This window comes from Nelusetta ayraudi, unplaced genomic scaffold (assembly GCF_046127955.1).
Source record: "Nelusetta ayraudi isolate G7.1 ecotype Tasmania unplaced genomic scaffold, CSIRO-AGI_Nayr_v1 ptg000169l, whole genome shotgun sequence".
In the NCBI taxonomy this organism is placed as follows: Eukaryota; Metazoa; Chordata; class Actinopteri; order Tetraodontiformes; family Monacanthidae; genus Nelusetta; species Nelusetta ayraudi.
In genome coordinates, this window is record NW_027466219.1 from 28,951 (window position 1) to 44,922 (window position 15,972).

The 15,972-nt window shown below is 44.1% G+C and overlaps 1 protein-coding gene across 3 annotated transcripts in view; it reads right to left on the minus strand.

The window, feature by feature from the left end:
- Window positions 1-460: 460 nt before the first annotated feature.
- Window positions 461-15,972, minus strand: part of col4a1 (collagen, type IV, alpha 1) — a 61,136-nt gene continuing 45,624 nt past the window's right edge. For 2 of the 3 annotated variants that reach the window (XM_076014660.1, XM_076014657.1), the window contains exons 3-52: window positions 14,210-14,299; window positions 14,066-14,110; window positions 13,907-13,951; window positions 13,719-13,781; window positions 13,545-13,598; window positions 13,398-13,424; window positions 13,228-13,302; window positions 13,047-13,109; window positions 12,924-12,959; window positions 12,785-12,823; window positions 12,473-12,568; window positions 12,318-12,353; window positions 12,167-12,226; window positions 11,986-12,021; window positions 11,789-11,833; window positions 11,557-11,589; window positions 10,798-10,858; window positions 10,661-10,696; window positions 10,427-10,573; window positions 10,213-10,296; window positions 10,021-10,104; window positions 9,778-9,848; window positions 9,507-9,698; window positions 9,216-9,384; window positions 9,044-9,136; window positions 8,832-8,936; window positions 8,629-8,726; window positions 8,305-8,455; window positions 8,111-8,224; window positions 7,833-8,000; window positions 7,490-7,579; window positions 7,241-7,393; window positions 6,951-7,049; window positions 6,714-6,803; window positions 6,374-6,513; window positions 5,979-6,105; window positions 5,803-5,883; window positions 5,387-5,485; window positions 5,236-5,286; window positions 4,961-5,146; window positions 4,735-4,868; window positions 4,437-4,509; window positions 4,256-4,327; window positions 3,993-4,121; window positions 3,805-3,903; window positions 3,512-3,724; window positions 3,247-3,424; window positions 3,048-3,162; window positions 2,110-2,282; window positions 461-1,978 (exon numbers count right to left, since the gene is read on the minus strand). In XM_076014660.1, coding sequence (XP_075870775.1) covers window positions 1,897-1,978; window positions 2,110-2,282; window positions 3,048-3,162; window positions 3,247-3,424; window positions 3,512-3,724; window positions 3,805-3,903; window positions 3,993-4,121; window positions 4,256-4,327; window positions 4,437-4,509; window positions 4,735-4,868; window positions 4,961-5,146; window positions 5,236-5,286; window positions 5,387-5,485; window positions 5,803-5,883; window positions 5,979-6,105; window positions 6,374-6,513; window positions 6,714-6,803; window positions 6,951-7,049; window positions 7,241-7,393; window positions 7,490-7,579; window positions 7,833-8,000; window positions 8,111-8,224; window positions 8,305-8,455; window positions 8,629-8,726; window positions 8,832-8,936; window positions 9,044-9,136; window positions 9,216-9,384; window positions 9,507-9,698; window positions 9,778-9,848; window positions 10,021-10,104; window positions 10,213-10,296; window positions 10,427-10,573; window positions 10,661-10,696; window positions 10,798-10,858; window positions 11,557-11,589; window positions 11,789-11,833; window positions 11,986-12,021; window positions 12,167-12,226; window positions 12,318-12,353; window positions 12,473-12,568; window positions 12,785-12,823; window positions 12,924-12,959; window positions 13,047-13,109; window positions 13,228-13,302; window positions 13,398-13,424; window positions 13,545-13,598; window positions 13,719-13,781; window positions 13,907-13,951; window positions 14,066-14,110; window positions 14,210-14,299 — 4,800 coding nt within the window. In that variant the 3' untranslated portion in view covers window positions 461-1,896. Of the gene's footprint in view, window positions 1,979-2,109; window positions 2,283-3,047; window positions 3,163-3,246; window positions 3,425-3,511; window positions 3,725-3,804; window positions 3,908-3,992; window positions 4,122-4,255; window positions 4,328-4,436; window positions 4,510-4,734; window positions 4,869-4,960; window positions 5,147-5,235; window positions 5,287-5,386; window positions 5,486-5,802; window positions 5,884-5,978; window positions 6,106-6,373; window positions 6,514-6,713; window positions 6,804-6,950; window positions 7,050-7,240; window positions 7,394-7,489; window positions 7,580-7,832; window positions 8,001-8,110; window positions 8,225-8,304; window positions 8,456-8,628; window positions 8,727-8,831; window positions 8,937-9,043; window positions 9,137-9,215; window positions 9,385-9,506; window positions 9,699-9,777; window positions 9,849-10,020; window positions 10,105-10,212; window positions 10,297-10,426; window positions 10,574-10,660; window positions 10,697-10,797; window positions 10,859-11,556; window positions 11,590-11,788; window positions 11,834-11,985; window positions 12,022-12,166; window positions 12,227-12,317; window positions 12,354-12,472; window positions 12,569-12,784; window positions 12,824-12,923; window positions 12,960-13,046; window positions 13,110-13,227; window positions 13,303-13,397; window positions 13,425-13,544; window positions 13,599-13,718; window positions 13,782-13,906; window positions 13,952-14,065; window positions 14,111-14,209; window positions 14,300-15,972 lie in introns of all 3 variants that reach the window. The other variant, XM_076014659.1, reaches the window with a different exon arrangement.

A 15,972-nucleotide genomic window follows, 5' to 3' on the forward strand; every position in this document is an offset into this window, starting at 1 on the left:
TCTTGGACCTTCTAGATTTGAAAGGAGACAAACACGGTGGATGGTACATGCGATTTGGGGACATGATCACTAACCTGGGAGAGTTTTTAATGGCGCATCAGTTCCCTTTGTGACATCACCAAGGACTTGCTTCCAGACTTGTCCAGGGTGTACCCTGCCTTTCCCCACAATGACAGCTGGGAAAGGCTCCAGCAGAGCCAAGCAAACCCTGAGCAGGATTAAGCAGGTATAGAAAATGGATGGATGGATCGATTTTTGCAAAACATGTGGCCTTTCAAACACTAGAAACACAAAAGAAAGGAAATAACCATTATCATAAAATGGAAAAAGGTTATTGTACAAATCACTTTATTGCAGGGATTACACAGTAGGGGATGTGAAAAATACAAATTTTGAGGATTTGTCTCTATGTTAATTGGCTGAGATTTCTCCTCCGTGATCAGGTTTGTTTTGAGCTGACGAACATTGCTAGTGCCCCAAAAACCAGGTTACAGGCAGAAGAGAGTAGCTTGCTGTAACAGTAACGGATGGATCAATAGATCTAAAAGGCACACACACACACACACACGCTGCATGTGGACGTCCTCCAGCTGGGAAATACTTTATTTATATCCAAATACTGCATGTTGGAAGAGAAGCAAAACATAAAGCTTTGGTAAGACATTTTTAAAAAATGTTACAAAAAAAAAAAACTCTTCCTACAACCCCGGAAACTCACTCTAAATGCGAAACCAATGGTAGGATAACATTTTTTTTTGTTTGTTTTTTTAAACTAAACACAGGAATAGTCAAGTTTATGAGCACAATAACATGTACATGTTAAGTGTAAATATATACATGTGCATTCTCTGGAACGGAATATGAAGAACATTTGGTAAATGCATTTCAGGATGGGTAATATTGTTGAAAACACATTTGTGACACACAACTTTCTGACAGCGGAAAAGCAAAAGGGGAAGTCATGGTTTGGTCGATGTCTTCTTGTGGCTGTCCTCAAATCTTTAACGCAGGCAAACACAACTTCATCCATTCATATATGTACACACACACACACACACACACACACACACACACAGGGGCACAAGCTCATACATATGGGGCAATGCTGTTCTTTAAGGCTGGTTTTGTTGCTTTAATCAGGCGCTGTCAGTAGAAATCTGTCTTTGGTTGAATGGAATCTAACGCATGTCCAACATATTCTCAGAAATCTCATAAATTAGAAAGAAAAAAAATAATAATAAAGGACCGAATAACACACAAAAGAAATTCAATAATAACCTGAGGAGAGTATGTTGAACTGTGTTAGAGCGGAATGCATCATATTTACAACAGAGCGGCTGGAGTGTGTCGGTGCCTGCAGCGTTGCGGTGGTTTTGCAAATGTCAAGCGTCTGTAGCCAGTGGTCAGTCCATCCTTTACATTAGTATGTTTAAACAAGTAAAACAAAAAAGTGAACATCTATAATACTATGTGAATATATCTTCAAATGCTTTGGTGCCGGTGGGGACAAGAGGGGAGTGGATTAAGGCAGATAGGTATGAATAGCACCTGACTTCCACAAACAACCCTTTGGAATAAAAAAACTGAAAAAAATCAACACCAGTTTACCAGTTTAGGGGGCGTACGCTCAGTGCAGCGGTAAACTGGGTGCAATTCTCTTGGGAAACCCTTGTGACTGGTGTTAGTAGAGTGTTCTGCGTGAGGCCGACGGCCACTAGGACTCTGGTTTCACAACTTTTTTCTTTTTTTTGCTGCTCTGCATGCAGCATCACTGTTCCTCTGCTCTCAAACGGAAGGGAAATAGCACCATCTTTGGGGAACCAGGAATTAAAAGGCTTGACGTTGAGGAAGACAGAGGCGCGTGTTCATCGCTGAGGAAGGGGCGACCCCGGCGTTTTATGTCCTCTTCATGCACACCTGGCAGCGACTTATGTGCGTTTGGAGGCTTCCTGCCTTTAGCGTTGTCGGCACGGGTTTCCTGAAGTAGGAGGTGAGAAGGAAAATAAGAAAAAGTACCAGTGGTTGGCAGTTTAATGTCTCTAGGGTCATTTCTTAGACCCGAAAATGAGAACGAAGACATGCAACATTCAAACTCTCTGGTGGTCTTACTTAAACATGTCGCTGTCTTCGATGGTGGCGAGCCAAAAGCTGTAGGAGTTGGCGTAGTAGTTGCAGGTTCCCCGACCATGACACTCGATGAACGGGGCACTGCGGAATTCTTCAAGGCAGGAACCAGGAGAGGCCAGAGCCTGGCCTGAACCCTCAGCACCGGCGCTGGTGTGCTGCGACGAGGAAAATAAAATCGATGAGGAAAACAAGCCAGTGTTGCGTCACATGTGGACGATGGCAGTGAAGAGCTAAATATATGTTGTTCACGTTAACCTTTACAGATTTTCACAAAGAATGGGGGGCTGGGATGGGGTGACATTGCCTGCATTCTGTCCTGTTAGACTTTTTTCGAATTGTCTAGTTTGTTTTCCATTTGATTTCATACAGTAGTGACGCAGTAACATCAATGTCATTTTGAGTGATTTTTGATTCATTTATGTTCAAAAACACTTTTTTGTTTAGTTTCTGGAAAACACAACATCGCTCTGTCAGGATCTGTATTACGGTTTGTATGGATTCCTGTTTTATTCAGTCATAGTGTATTAGGGCAATCAAATTATTGTTTTGTTTTTTTTAAATGTGATTAATCTCAGAATCTTCATAGTTAACTGTGATTAATCACAGTTTGAATTGCATGTGTAAATTCTGTTATTTTGCATTTCAAGGCAGTTTTAAGGCCATAATGAGAAGTATTTCTTACCAAAAATCGACCAGATGGGCCGACAACAGGTTAGCAAAAGGTACAAAAACGCTTATGTTTGAAATGCGATTAAAAAAAAAAAAGAAGAAGTTAACGCATTATGGCTTGTATTTAACTTATCGCGCTTAATGCGTTAACACTGACAGCTATATGTAAAAGAAAATATCTAAGGACGGCCTCCAACATCCATCTTGACTACTGCCCACATCAGAGTATTTTGTGTGCGCCGAGATCTTACCATGACAAAGGAATAGCCGATCCACAGCGAGTCCCAGCCGCGGGGGCACGGTGGGATCATGATTGTCTGACTGTGGACTGCGATCACCATGGCTGGAGCTTCGCACACGGCGCACCTGGAACACGCAGCCGTGGTCTAATGATTATCGCGTGGATCTGAAAGTAGCATGTCATGGCATGACGAAGGTGGCGCTGCATACCTGCTAATGAAGGGTTTGATGCTCTCCCCAGTGATGGGTGCCATGCTCATGGGCATGGGCTCGGGTGAGGTGAGCCAGTAGGAGTAGTCGTTACGGGAGGCGAAGTTGCACACATTGTTGATGTCACAGAAGAGGAAGGGCATGGGGCTGAACTTCCTCAGGCAGCTGCCAGCAGTACCTGAAACGCACACCAGGGGGACATGTTAACGATTCAGTCTGATTCTCTGCCTGTGTACCATCACCTCCAATGTCTCGTTCCTCTGACCTAAGTCCTGTCCATGAGAACGTTCGTTGCCCTGCACGTAGAGCAATGAGTAGCCGTCGTAAATGAGCGACGTCCCATCAGGACATTGCGGGACGTCCACCATTTGGCTGTGACGTGTCACCAGGAAGCCGTGCTCCATGGAGGACGGGCCAGGCTGACCCACTTGACCTGGAACACCGTCTGGTCCCGGTGGGCCGGAGTGTCCTCTGGGTCCTGAAGAATAGAAATGTTAAAAGAAAAAAAAGACAGAAACAGCGCTAAAACCGAAGCATTCATCCGTGCGAGCGTCTCACCTTGCGGTCCTGGAAGACCAGGTTCTCCTTTGGCCCCTGACTGACCGTCAAAGCCATTAACACCATCTTCACCTTTTGGCCCCTGAGGACCCATCACACCTGGGAGAAAAGATGCAGTAGGTAGTAACACAAAGATGGAGTGTACAAGTCATGTGGAATGAAAAAATTTTTAGCACATGATCAAGCACCTAATTGTCCTTTCTGTCCAAAGGCCCCAGTTGGTCCCTGGGGTCCAGGTAAACCTTGAATTCCTGGGAAACCAATGTCTCCTTTGATAAAAATTTTGGGTCCCGGAGGACCAGGGGCGCCGTCGTTACCTGAAATAAACAACACCTTTGTAAGTAATTATTCAAATGCTTTTATTATTCATTTGCCTCCTCAGGTTGAGGCATGTTATAACACATTTATTAAAGTGCATTAGCAGTATAAAGACATTCTGCCCGTAGTTTACCCTTTTCTCCTGGGAATCCTCGGTCCCCTAGTTCCCCTTTGATTCCAATGTCACCGAAAGTGCCCTTCGGACCTATGAAAAACAACACAAATAGTGCATTTTGCGATATGAAAATCAAAATTTTTTGATTTGCATAGAAAAGAAAAGAGGCACTGCATATTGCTGCATTGTCTGTACAGACCTGGGAAACCAGGCAGTCCATGAATTCCCCTATCTCCTTTTGGTCCATTATTACCAAGAAGGCCGGGTTGTCCCTGTAATACATAAGCATGAACAAATGTACAGTACATATATATTATGTACATAAATATTTATATATATATATATACATATATTTATTTTTTAAACCCGCAACAAAAAGTACACATTGATCAAAAGCCAATTGAAACTTTGTTGAAAAATATAAGCTTTCCCTTATGAGAATGCATGACATTGTTTGTACAAATGAAGACATGATATTAAAAAGTCAGTTGACATACAACCAATCCAGGAATTCCAGTTTCGCCCTTCTGTCCATGCTCTCCTTGGAAACCTGGGTTACCCTTGTCTCCTTTGACTCCTTTCAGACCCTCATTGCCTGGGACACCAGTAGGTCCTGGCTGTCCGGGGAATCCTGTTTAATGAACATAGGCATACTCAACACATGATGCACCTCAAACAAAAAAGGGGGAGAAAACCTACAAATAATGTATGTATTCTGTGTACCTGTTTCTCCGTGTTTTCCTGTCTCTCCCCTCTCGCCCTTAGGTCCCTCTAAAGAAACTCCAGGGAACCCTCTCCCTCCTGGCTCACCCTGAAGACCTTGTAAACCTGCTATTCCCTTGTCACCTATGACTCCAGGTACACCTGGATGACCTGGAGTGCCAGGTAAGCCCGGACTACCTTTGTCACCTGGGAGAGGAAGAAAAGTTCCATTGTTGATTGAGTCTGTTCAACTGACTGAGGGGGTGAGTCGAATAAATAATGGAAAGGGCTCCAACCTTTGAAACCAAGTGTTCCGGCTGGTCCAGGGAAACCTCGACCAGGTAATCCTACACAAATTAACACAAGGATAAAATGTACAGGGGATTCTGTAATGCATTTATTAACAGCCTTTCATTAATGCAATGGAGTTTCTGCTGGAACAAATACCTGGGTCTCCTCTTTCTCCCGTCGACCCAGGAATGCCATCCACTCCAGGCTCTCCCTTCTCCCCAGAAGCACCCGGAGGTCCTTGCAAACCATGTTCACCTGCGAGACAGTTTCAAAGTTGAGCATTGCATTAATTCAGACTGGCCACAATACAAAGATCTGGATCGATATGAGCATCAAGCACCTGCTCATCCATGTTGCTTCCTAAAGGACAAAGACTTTAATTTCTCATACACTGCTGTAAATTGTGTCAATTCCAAGTTAGATTGACTTTGACTTCACTAAATAAAAGAGTGTGGCTAAAAGGGAGCCACAAATGGAACAAATGAAGACCAGAATACGCTCACTTATCAATAGCAGCATAGTCAGCTAATGAAAAGGCAATACATTTCAATGCAAAGTCATTCATTTCTTACCTGGTCGACCTCCGTGACCAGTTTCTCCTACAGACCCTGAAAGTCCTGGAATACCTTTTTCACCAGGTATGCCTGGCTGACCTGTGCAGAAAAAAACACAATAAAGAATCATGAAGGACACCATCATCAAGTGTGTGTGTTCTTAATGTGGGATACATTTGACAGCCTAGTCTTACCAGTGAACCCAATGCTTCCTTTGTCTCCCTTGACTCCTTCCAATCCTGGCTTGCCTGGCATGCCCTCGTAACCCCTAAGACCCTTCTCTCCAGACACTCCAGGGAATCCTGAGTGACCTTTTTGACCCTGTAGGAGTAAAATGATGGAAATGACTGGTATGGAAAAATATAAAACAATGAAAAACAATGTTTTTTAAAGGGGACTACTCAGAATTTGTGATGAAGGTGCAAAACTGTTTTGTTAAAGCAAAACGAACATCAAAGAAATACCTGGTCCATCAAGTTATTTTAAGTAAGTTCTGGGAAAATGTGCATTAAAGATGGCAGTATGTATATATCTGCCTGCTCTGTTTTTCTTCTTAAGTATTAATACAAATATATTGCAATCTGATTACCTTTTCTCCTGGAGGCCCTGGTAATCCAAAACCTGGCTCACCAGGTGAACCCCTCTCTCCTTTCTGCCCATCAGTGCCTCTAAATCCAGGATGTCCCGGAGTTCCAAAATCTCCTTTGACACCCTTCGGACCAAGCAGACCTACACAAAAACACACACGTGTGGTGTGTTACCCTACTTTTTTTGTCATTTCATTTACATTTCTCTCTTTATTGGACAAATGTAAATGCAACGTTACATGTTTATATACAGGGGAAAATCACTCAAAACAAACAAAAAAACAAACAAAAAAATTGCTTTTCTTTTGCAGCTGTCGCATATTTGAGTTGTTGCTGTCTCACCAGGTAGTCCCATCTCTCCAAGACTGCCTTTCGGACCAGGGGGTCCCATGCTACCAGGCTCTCCAGGAAATCCAGGGTCTCCTTTCGCTCCTGAAACGAATTGAGTGAAAGAAATCATTAAAGAGGCAGCTTGTAAAGATAATTTTCATAATAACGTAAAACCACATCATCAACACTAAATAAACGTCTATCCTTAAAAGTAAAGCATTTTTCACAATGTTCCAAACAATTTATCACCTGCTTGTCCAGGTAAGCCAGACTCTCCATCTTTGCCTGGCATTCCAGGATCTCCAGAAACTCCCTGGAAGCCCCTCTGCCCAGTAATACCGGGGTTACCTGATAGGACAAGTGTCATTAATGAATAATATCTCTCAAAATTATGATTTGGGTCCCAGCAACTATTTTGGTACAACCCAAAACACAGCAGTAGCAAAGACATCTGAGAGAGAGAGAGAGGCTGAGCAATGAGCAGAACATTGAACTACGGTAACAAAATCTCATTGTGACACAGCTACGTTTCTCAATACCTTTAGCTCCGATGTCTCCCTTATCTCCCTTCATATGTTCCATGTCAACGTCGGTCATGTTCCCTGGAGGTCCCTGAAGACCTATTTCTCCCCTATCTCCTTTGAATCCATGCTGCCCACTTTCACCTCTTGGTCCAGAAATACCAGGATCGCCTGGGTGAGGTGGCAAGAAATAACAGTTGCTTTGAGTTTATTAAATGTGGGAATGGAATACAGATTCTACAAATAGCTTTGACAATTTAAGCTTACCTCTGTATCCAGGAGATCCAGGAAGTCCTGGTGGTCCTGGGAAACCAGGTACTCCTGGTGTTCCAATGACTCCCATCTCACCTTTGGAACCTAGAAAGCAAATAGGGTGGGGGAAAAAATAACTCCTTGTTTCTACTTTCATGACTCTAAGACTCAAAATAAAGGAAATGGTGTAGTTGAAGTAGGTCCCTCATTTGTATCCAAACAAAAGATTGTTATTTTGAAGTCCCTCACAGCAGAAAACTGGTGACGGTATGATATTAAGAAATAGAAAATGAAGACGTCCAGTCTCCCCTTTCTCATAATAATTCCCATGTTTATTTTTGCAAATTTGCTGTCATACCAGGGTTTCCGATCCCTCCACCTCTTCCCGGTAAACCTGGTGGTCCTGATTGTCCTTTAGCACCGGGATGTCCAGGGTAACCAGAGGATCCTTTCTCTCCTTGTGGCCCAGGCATGTCAAGACCCGGAGATCCAGGGTAGCCTTTTTCTCCCTGCCCACCTGCTATGCCTTTTTTAAACAACATATATACGTATGCTCTCAAACAGAATTTTTCTATTTTTGGTAATTCACCACAAATCCTTATCTTCTTCTTATTTGGGTGCAAAGTTTTTGCTTACCGAATAGTCCAGGTTCTCCGGGTGGCCCTTGTGGTCCAGGAATTCCAGGACTGCCTTTTCCTGGAGCACCTGGTAAGCCAGCTAATCCAGCTGGTCCCGGTGGCCCAATATTACCTGGTGTTGAGTTGAAGAAAAGATGTTGATCATAACTGCATAATAGGGTAAACTGGGTAGGTTTGCCTATTTCGTGGTACCTTTTATGCCCTGAGGGCCTGGTCGTCCCGTAGGACCTTCTTGTCCAGGAACACCAGCTAATCCAATGCTACCCTTTTCTCCTGGGAAACCTGCAATTCCTGGAAGACCCTGAGAACCTTTTGGGCCTGGAAGACCTCGTCCTGGGTCACCCTAAAAATTAAACCAGGTCATCTCTGTCATTATCTGAAGTCTGGCAAAATACTAATCAGTATATAAAATCTCATACTTGTCATTATTGTATGCTTAATTATTCCATATGTAAAATCACATATTAAAAAAAACCCTGCCAGATCACAAACATTCCAAACATAAGACGTTCACACCTTTTGTCCAGGTGGACCAGGTTGGCCAGTTTGGCCATCTTGCCCTGCTCTTCCTGAATCTCCTCGTAAACCTGGAGTTCCAGGCATTCCACTGTATCCTACATACACGGATAAAAGACTGATTTACCCTGCCCACTAAATTGGGTACAAAAAATATGTATGTAATTAAAGAAAAGATGCATTTTGATGATTGACTAACATACCTTTCGTGCCAGTTGGGCCTGGAAGTCCAATTCCAGGAGCTCCATGTTCACCCTTTTGTCCTGGGAAACCTGGCAACCCAGGGTTTCCCTGCAGACCACTGTCACCTGTTGCCAAAAACTTGGTGAAACTCTTTCACATGGACAGTTGAAATCTCCATAGTGTCACTGATGAACATTATGCAACGCATAAATAAAACTGTGAGGTTGCCTACCTTGAGGTCCAGGTATGCCAGATTCTCCTTTAATTCCAGGTACACCATGAGGGCCAGGTAAGCCCGTACCTTGACCTGGCTCACCTTTTGCACCTGCATGTAAAAAGTTGTCCGTAACTCTAATTGATCTTTACTGAATTCCAAGATGTGAAGATTTTTAACAACTACCTACCGGGAAATCCAGGAGCTCCGGGGGTGCCTTGTCTCCCTTCACTGCCCTTCTCTCCTTGCTGTCCTGGCCGTGCATACCCTGGAATACCAGGTGGACCCCTCTCTCCTGGCGGGCCAATAAGACCGGGTTCTCCACTGAAGCCACGGTCACCCTTGATTCCCTCTTTAGCCTAAGAGCAAGTTGAGACAAAGGAGAAAGTGTTGCAGAATTTCAAAGGTGAGAGAAAATCTAAGAAAACTGTAAGAAATACATAAATTCAGTGGTGATTGAACAACAAATAAATGTTTTTACTGGTTCTCCTTTGGGGCCGGGAAGACCGGGGAGGCCATCTTTTCCTGCCTGTCCATCCCACCCTTGTCTCCCTGGGGAACCAGGACGTCCAGGCAGACCTTGATCCCCCTTCAGACCTGGAGTTACGTAGATATCTCCTGGCTCACCAACAGCACCAGGAGCTCCCATTAACCCAGGAATACCTCCAGAACCCTGCACAACGAATATTCAACGATTTATACGAAGGGATAAATTATTACATTTGAAAAAATGCCTGGGATTTTAGACTCACAGGTCTTCCAGGTTGTCCCGGGGCACCAAATTGACCTTTTTCTCCTTTCCCGCCTACTGGCCCAGGGGGTCCTGTCAGGAGCACAGTGTTGTTAGTAACACACTGTTGCGAGTGCGAATAAACATGAAACATGAGAGTACTCCGAATACCAAAGAAAAAAGATTCAGAGAGTATTTGGGCTTTGACAATTTAAAAAAAAAAAGTACTGGCCACTATTCAATAATCCAGCTGCAGTTCACTCACCGCGTTCTCCTTTTAACCCCTGGGGGCCCGGTTCTCCAGGTGGGCCTAAGCTTTCACACTGAACACAGGTGTCTCCTTGATCACCTAAAAACAGGTCCAGTAAAATCAGCAGTTGAATTTTTTGGCATGTCTACATTTCAGTGAATAAATGCTTCCAGATATTCATAACATTTATTCAGCTGCTTTACTCGCCTTTTTGCCCCAACTCTCCTTGCAATCCCAGAGGTCCAGGTGGGCCGACGGCTCCTTTCGTAACGTTGCATAGGGCAGCACCAACTGTGTACAAGAACACAGACAGAATGCACACAAACACAGTGTGTTTAAACATTCATGGATACACATTTTGTGTATATGCGTTCAGTTTTCCACTTTCGACCCTTCAATAATATCAAAAGATGCGACATACTTGGCACTCCTGGTGGCCCGGGTGGTCCAAGTAATCCTGGTTCTCCTGGCGGTCCGATTAGAGACTCTCCTTCCATTCCCCTCTCTCCTTTCTCACCACCGTCTCCCTTCTGGCCCCTCTCTCCACGAGGCCCTTCAAGGTAGCGGCCTGAATTGCACAAACAGCGGGATGCATGTAAAGAAGCGTATCTAGCTGTTGTCTGCATGTGACGTCAGAGATGAATCCCGGCGTTACCTGGTGGACCGGCTTCTCCCTGTGGACCGGGAAACCCTGTTGCACAATGAGACGTCAGAACAGTGAGGGATCATGGGAAGTGACCTGATGGCTAGGTTCATCAGCTTCTAGTCTTGGCATAACAATGGCCAAATTACCCTTTTCTCCATGCAGGCCAGGGAGACCACGAGGACCAGGAGGACCAGGAGCTCCATCACCCTAAAAATCAATAATGAACAAATTAAGGATGCAAAATCTCACAAAGGATGAAGAGGATGAGAGAAAAATAAAAGCTACACCAGGATCACCCATTAGGTACTTTAGTGGCATTAGGTTGTGACATGATTGATCCTGGACTGACCAGCAGCTATTATTTTATGCTTTAGTATTTTATGTTGTTGTTGTTGTTTATTTATTTTTCATAACTCACTCACTCTTGTTAAGCCATTTCTTGTCCTCAGTCTTTATCTTGGGTTGTGTTCCTTAGTTTGTAGTATTTGTCCTGTCTTCGTTTTTCTTTTCTTTTCTTTTTTTTCTTTTCTTTTTTGGTCTTGTACCATCTCACCCATGACTTGCACTTTTGTTTTAGTACTACTATTGTCCCGTGGTATTGTAATGTTTATCTGTTCGATTTCAAAATGTCAATAAACAGATTGTGGGGAAAAAAATAAAAAATAAAAAATAAAAAGATACACCAGCATCGATTATTAAGTGCAATGCAATCTTTTCGATACTGGACAGCAATGCTAAGATTACTTAGAATGCCCCTTTAAAAGTTTCGAACGTTTTAATATTTATGACGCCATCTGCTGGTTGTTTGAGAAATGCATCCTCCATTTCAGGGCTTTCGTGAGTGCATCAACTCAAGGAGAGTAGAGGGAGGAAATGGAACAGTGTAGAAATTAGTTTTCACTCACAAAGGCAGGCGGTCCTCTTTCTCCCTTCTCACCCTGAAACAAGACAGAAAAGACAGAGATTTCAGTGTGTGTGTGTGTGTGTGTGCGTGCGTGCGTGCGTGCGTGCGTGTGTGTGTGTGTGTGTGTGTGTGTGTGTGTGTGTGTGTGTGTGTGAGACACACTTATATATCACACCACCAACACCTAGAATTACTTTCTTAGTTGCAGAATTTTAGATAAATCATTTATTTACCTGAGACCCAGGGGTTCCGGCAAAACCAGGGAAGCCTCTTTCTCCCTATAACAATGTTATTAACATGACTATGATTATGATTATGATTATGAAGAAGAAGAAGAAGAAGAAGAAGAAGAAGAAGAAGAAGAAGAAGAAGAAGAAGAAGAAGAAGAAGAAACCAGTAACTGGTAGATGATATTGTAGATTATTGTTACCTTTAATCCATCTTCTCCATCCTTGCCAGGTTTACCCTAAATATATGTATAAAACAAAAACATTAGTTGTGCTTTAAGCTGTCAATGCATAGGCTAGAATCTTACATTCAGCTTTGAAGACAAATAAAATGATCTATTTTTTAGGATTTTATTACACAATTACCATTTACGTCACACTTACTCTTGGTCCAGGGGGTCCATGTTCTCCTTTAACTCCTGGCAGATATGGGACGCAGTAACCCTTTGAAGAAAATTCAGTGTTGAAGAGGAAAATCACACCTTTTGACGACAGCAATGTAGGATCTTCCGATAACATTTTAAACATAACTGACTTTATCTCCTTTGTCTCCAGAAAGTCCTCGGTCGCCCTGGAGTCAAAGACACACATACAGCAAAACACACTGTGAGATTTTTGGCATGAAAGCAATCAAATATGGCTCATTTACACATGAAGAATAAGGCTAAATATTTGCTGAGCCGTAAATACCGGTGGTCCAGGTAGATGAACGGTGGTGGTGGATCCCTCTACGCCGTGCGGAGGAGGCCCCGGAGGACCAGGAGGGCCCCGAAATCCCCGATCGCCCTGCGAGAGAACGGTACCCGTCAAATCTCTGAACACTGGCTCTTCAGCTTTCATTATGTTTACATTAACTGTCCATGAATGAAAGAAAACTCATTTTCCTTTTCGATTGAATGAATGAAACTAAAGGCGGACGCCGGTTTAGAGAAACGTCTTACGGAGAAGCATAAAAAGATTCACAGGCATCTTGTGTATGTGAGACACATCAAAAACTCTCACCTTCTCTCCTTTCTTGCTCACAAAGGCCAGCTTGTCGCCCTGCATTGAAGTCGAAATAGAAATGTTAACTTCATCTTAACCTTTTACCAAAGACATCCCACCAAGGAACACAAAGGCTGTTCTGAATCAAAGGCCTCACCTTCTCTCCAGGAGGGCCGGGGAGACCTGGATCTCCCTGCAAAACAGGCGTTTCATCAAAATTCAAGTTTCATTCTTAGTCTGCTGCAGAACAAGGAGTCCGTCACCGAGGGAGACAGCTCACCTTGGGTCCAGTTGAGCCGCGAGACCCTGGAGGTCCAGTTGGTCCAATGGGTCCGTTGGGTCCCTGAGAAAGAGGAGAGGGAGAACGATGAGACATGAACCTTCTTTGTGACGTGTGTGTGTGTGTGTGTGTGTGTGTGTGTGTGTGTGTGTGTGTGTGTGTGTGTATGCACAGAACGTACAGGGAATCCTGGTGTTCCGGGAAAGCCTCTGTCTCCTTTGAGCGGAACGATTCCAAGCACACCGCCGGGGTCGCCCTGTGGTGGGAAACACCGCAAGTGTTGGTTCCATACAATTCATTCCTGCTCTTTTTGGCAACGTAAGACATTACATCCTCTGAAGCTAAACTGACCTTCATTCCTGGCAGACCGGGGAGGCCCTAGAATAGAGAGACAATGGTTCATAAATACATGCTACATGCTCTTCAACGATTAACACTTTCAAGATTTCTTAAACGTCTTGTAATTGTCATGTATTGGTAATGTATAATTGGTCTTACAGGTGGTCCTTGAAGGCCGGGGAAACCTGCACCACCGTCTCTTCCTCGGTCTCCCTGAAAACATAAGCAGAACAGAATCAGACGCAGTGAGCAGTGCAACGATGTCGAGCCAGAGACAAAAATTTAAATATACTTGATTTTATCCAATTGTTTTTGGGTTTTTTTAAGGCTTACTTTGGTCCCATTGCATCCTGGGATACCTGGCGTGCCCGGCGGGCCGTCGTTGCCATTGATACCCTGAGATTTGGAAAGCAGGTAAAGGACAATTATGAAATACGTCAGCAAGATCTCAGACCCGATAACAACGGATGGTTCCTGTTTATGTCAATAAACCAATGTGAGGCAGGTGAGAGGGAACGTACCGGGAGTCCTGGGTTTCCTGGGAATCCTGATAGACCAGGAGGACCCTGCAGGAACACACACACACAGTAAGGTTCCCACTACAGCAGCAGCAACACTTTGGACTTGGGACTTCTATTCCACATTTATGTCACGCTGCATTATGACATCTTGCTTCTTACCCGCACGCCCTTCAGTCCAGGTGCCCCTATTTCACCAAAGTCTCCCTAGCAGATAGAAATACGAAGAGTTTTCACGGTGAACTGACAGGATACATCGCTGTGTAAAGTTGTTGGTTTAGTTATTATGCGATTATTCTTACTCACCTTGGGGCCCATTGGCCCTGGAGGCCCCTCGTGTCCCTGCATCCCTGGGAATCCCATATTGCCCTGGAGTCCCGGAAATCCTCGCTCACCCTGCGAAACACAGACATTCAGGGAGATGAAGCGACGCAAATCTCAAAAGCCACCAATGTTACAGTTTAATCACAGAACTTAACACACAAGCATTGGGATGCATATGTATTAAATGTTGCTCTCACAGTTAGCCGTAGGTCTCCATATTTAGCCCTCTGTTTACAGCTAGCTGAAAAAACAATGTCCTATTAACAACGGATGGTTCCACAATTGGAAGGAAACAAAACCAAGGCAGGTGTGGTTTCAGTTGGGGCAGTCAAAAACTCATAAGAGGTACATGTAAAAATGTCACTGCTCTTTGTGACATCATAAGGGGCTGACACTTTATGAAAAGTGGGTCAAGCCAAAAAAATAATTAGGAGTTTATCTATTTGCCAAAGAGAGACTTTGTTGTTGAAAAACATTTGGAAACGCTCTACTTTTAATAGTATTAGTGCCTTAAAGTGATAACAAAAGGCGGTCGCGTCATTGGGCAATTGGCGCTGAATATTTTGTAGTGTTATATTATCCCTGCCACTAGATGGCAGCACTTCTTCGCGGATGAGAGTCTCCAGTTGCCTCACCGCCAACCGATCTGCCAAAGGATGACGGTCAAATGTAAAACTCGGCTATAAATTTCGCAGTAAGAAAACATGTTGCAACTTTTCTGGATCGTTTCCACTTCCAGGCCCCACCTGACTCCCATCAGTCAGCAGAGGCGCTCTAAGCCCTGGGAATCAACACACAGGGTTTCCACGCCAATGTCAGGAAGTGATATCACTGGAACTGGAAGAGTGTTTGGGGCCTTTCAGCCGGTTCCTAAAACACAGAGGGGCTTTGAATCCACAGCGGACTGGCCAGGGTCCATTAGACGCAGTCAGTACATCTGTTGTTGTCAGCTGGATGTTTGGCTACTGTTGCTGTGTGAGTCGACCATAAAAGGCCAGACGGTTGCAAGCAGGAGCGCGGCTGTAGAGAAGAGCTCTACAGCCGTCTGATAGAACAGAAGTCAGCAAACAATGACCACGCTGAGGAGTGGCGATGAAGAGTGCACACACTTCAAACACCAATCTCATGCGCTGACGGGGTTAAAACAAGGCAAGCTTGTTTTGTGTCATTGCTCTTTCGCTTTGTCCTAATCAGTTGAAGAGTTTAAGAGTCAAAATATTACCTTGAAATATAACTGCTCAAAAATATAAAGGGAACGCCAAAGCAACACAATGTAACTTCAAGTCAACTGGCATTGGCCAGACAACACCAAGATTGGCAAATACGCCATTGGAAGAGAGCAAGGCACCAATGGCGAATTTAACAATCTTGGTGTTCTCTGGCAAATGCCAATCCCACTGAAGTGTGATTCACTTGGAGTTACATTGTGTCGTTTTGGTGTCCCCTTTAATTTTTGAGCAGCGTACATTTACAAACAGGCTACGATACATTTCCTCACCAGCTTTTACACATTTTGTTACCCTCGTATTAAGGGGGATGTTTCTAACTGTATGAGCGTCACACTTCTGAAGATGATTAGAATTTATAGTAGATATCCGGCGTTGGGCAGCGAAAAGGCAGCAGGTGTCTGAGAAAACATTGCGTACATCTGTGCGTGACACCCAGCTGTGTGTCCAGACATGCTCTAATTCAAACCGCTATTTGTTCCTGTCCCAGTTTCTGCTCCATGACTCGGCCCCACCCAG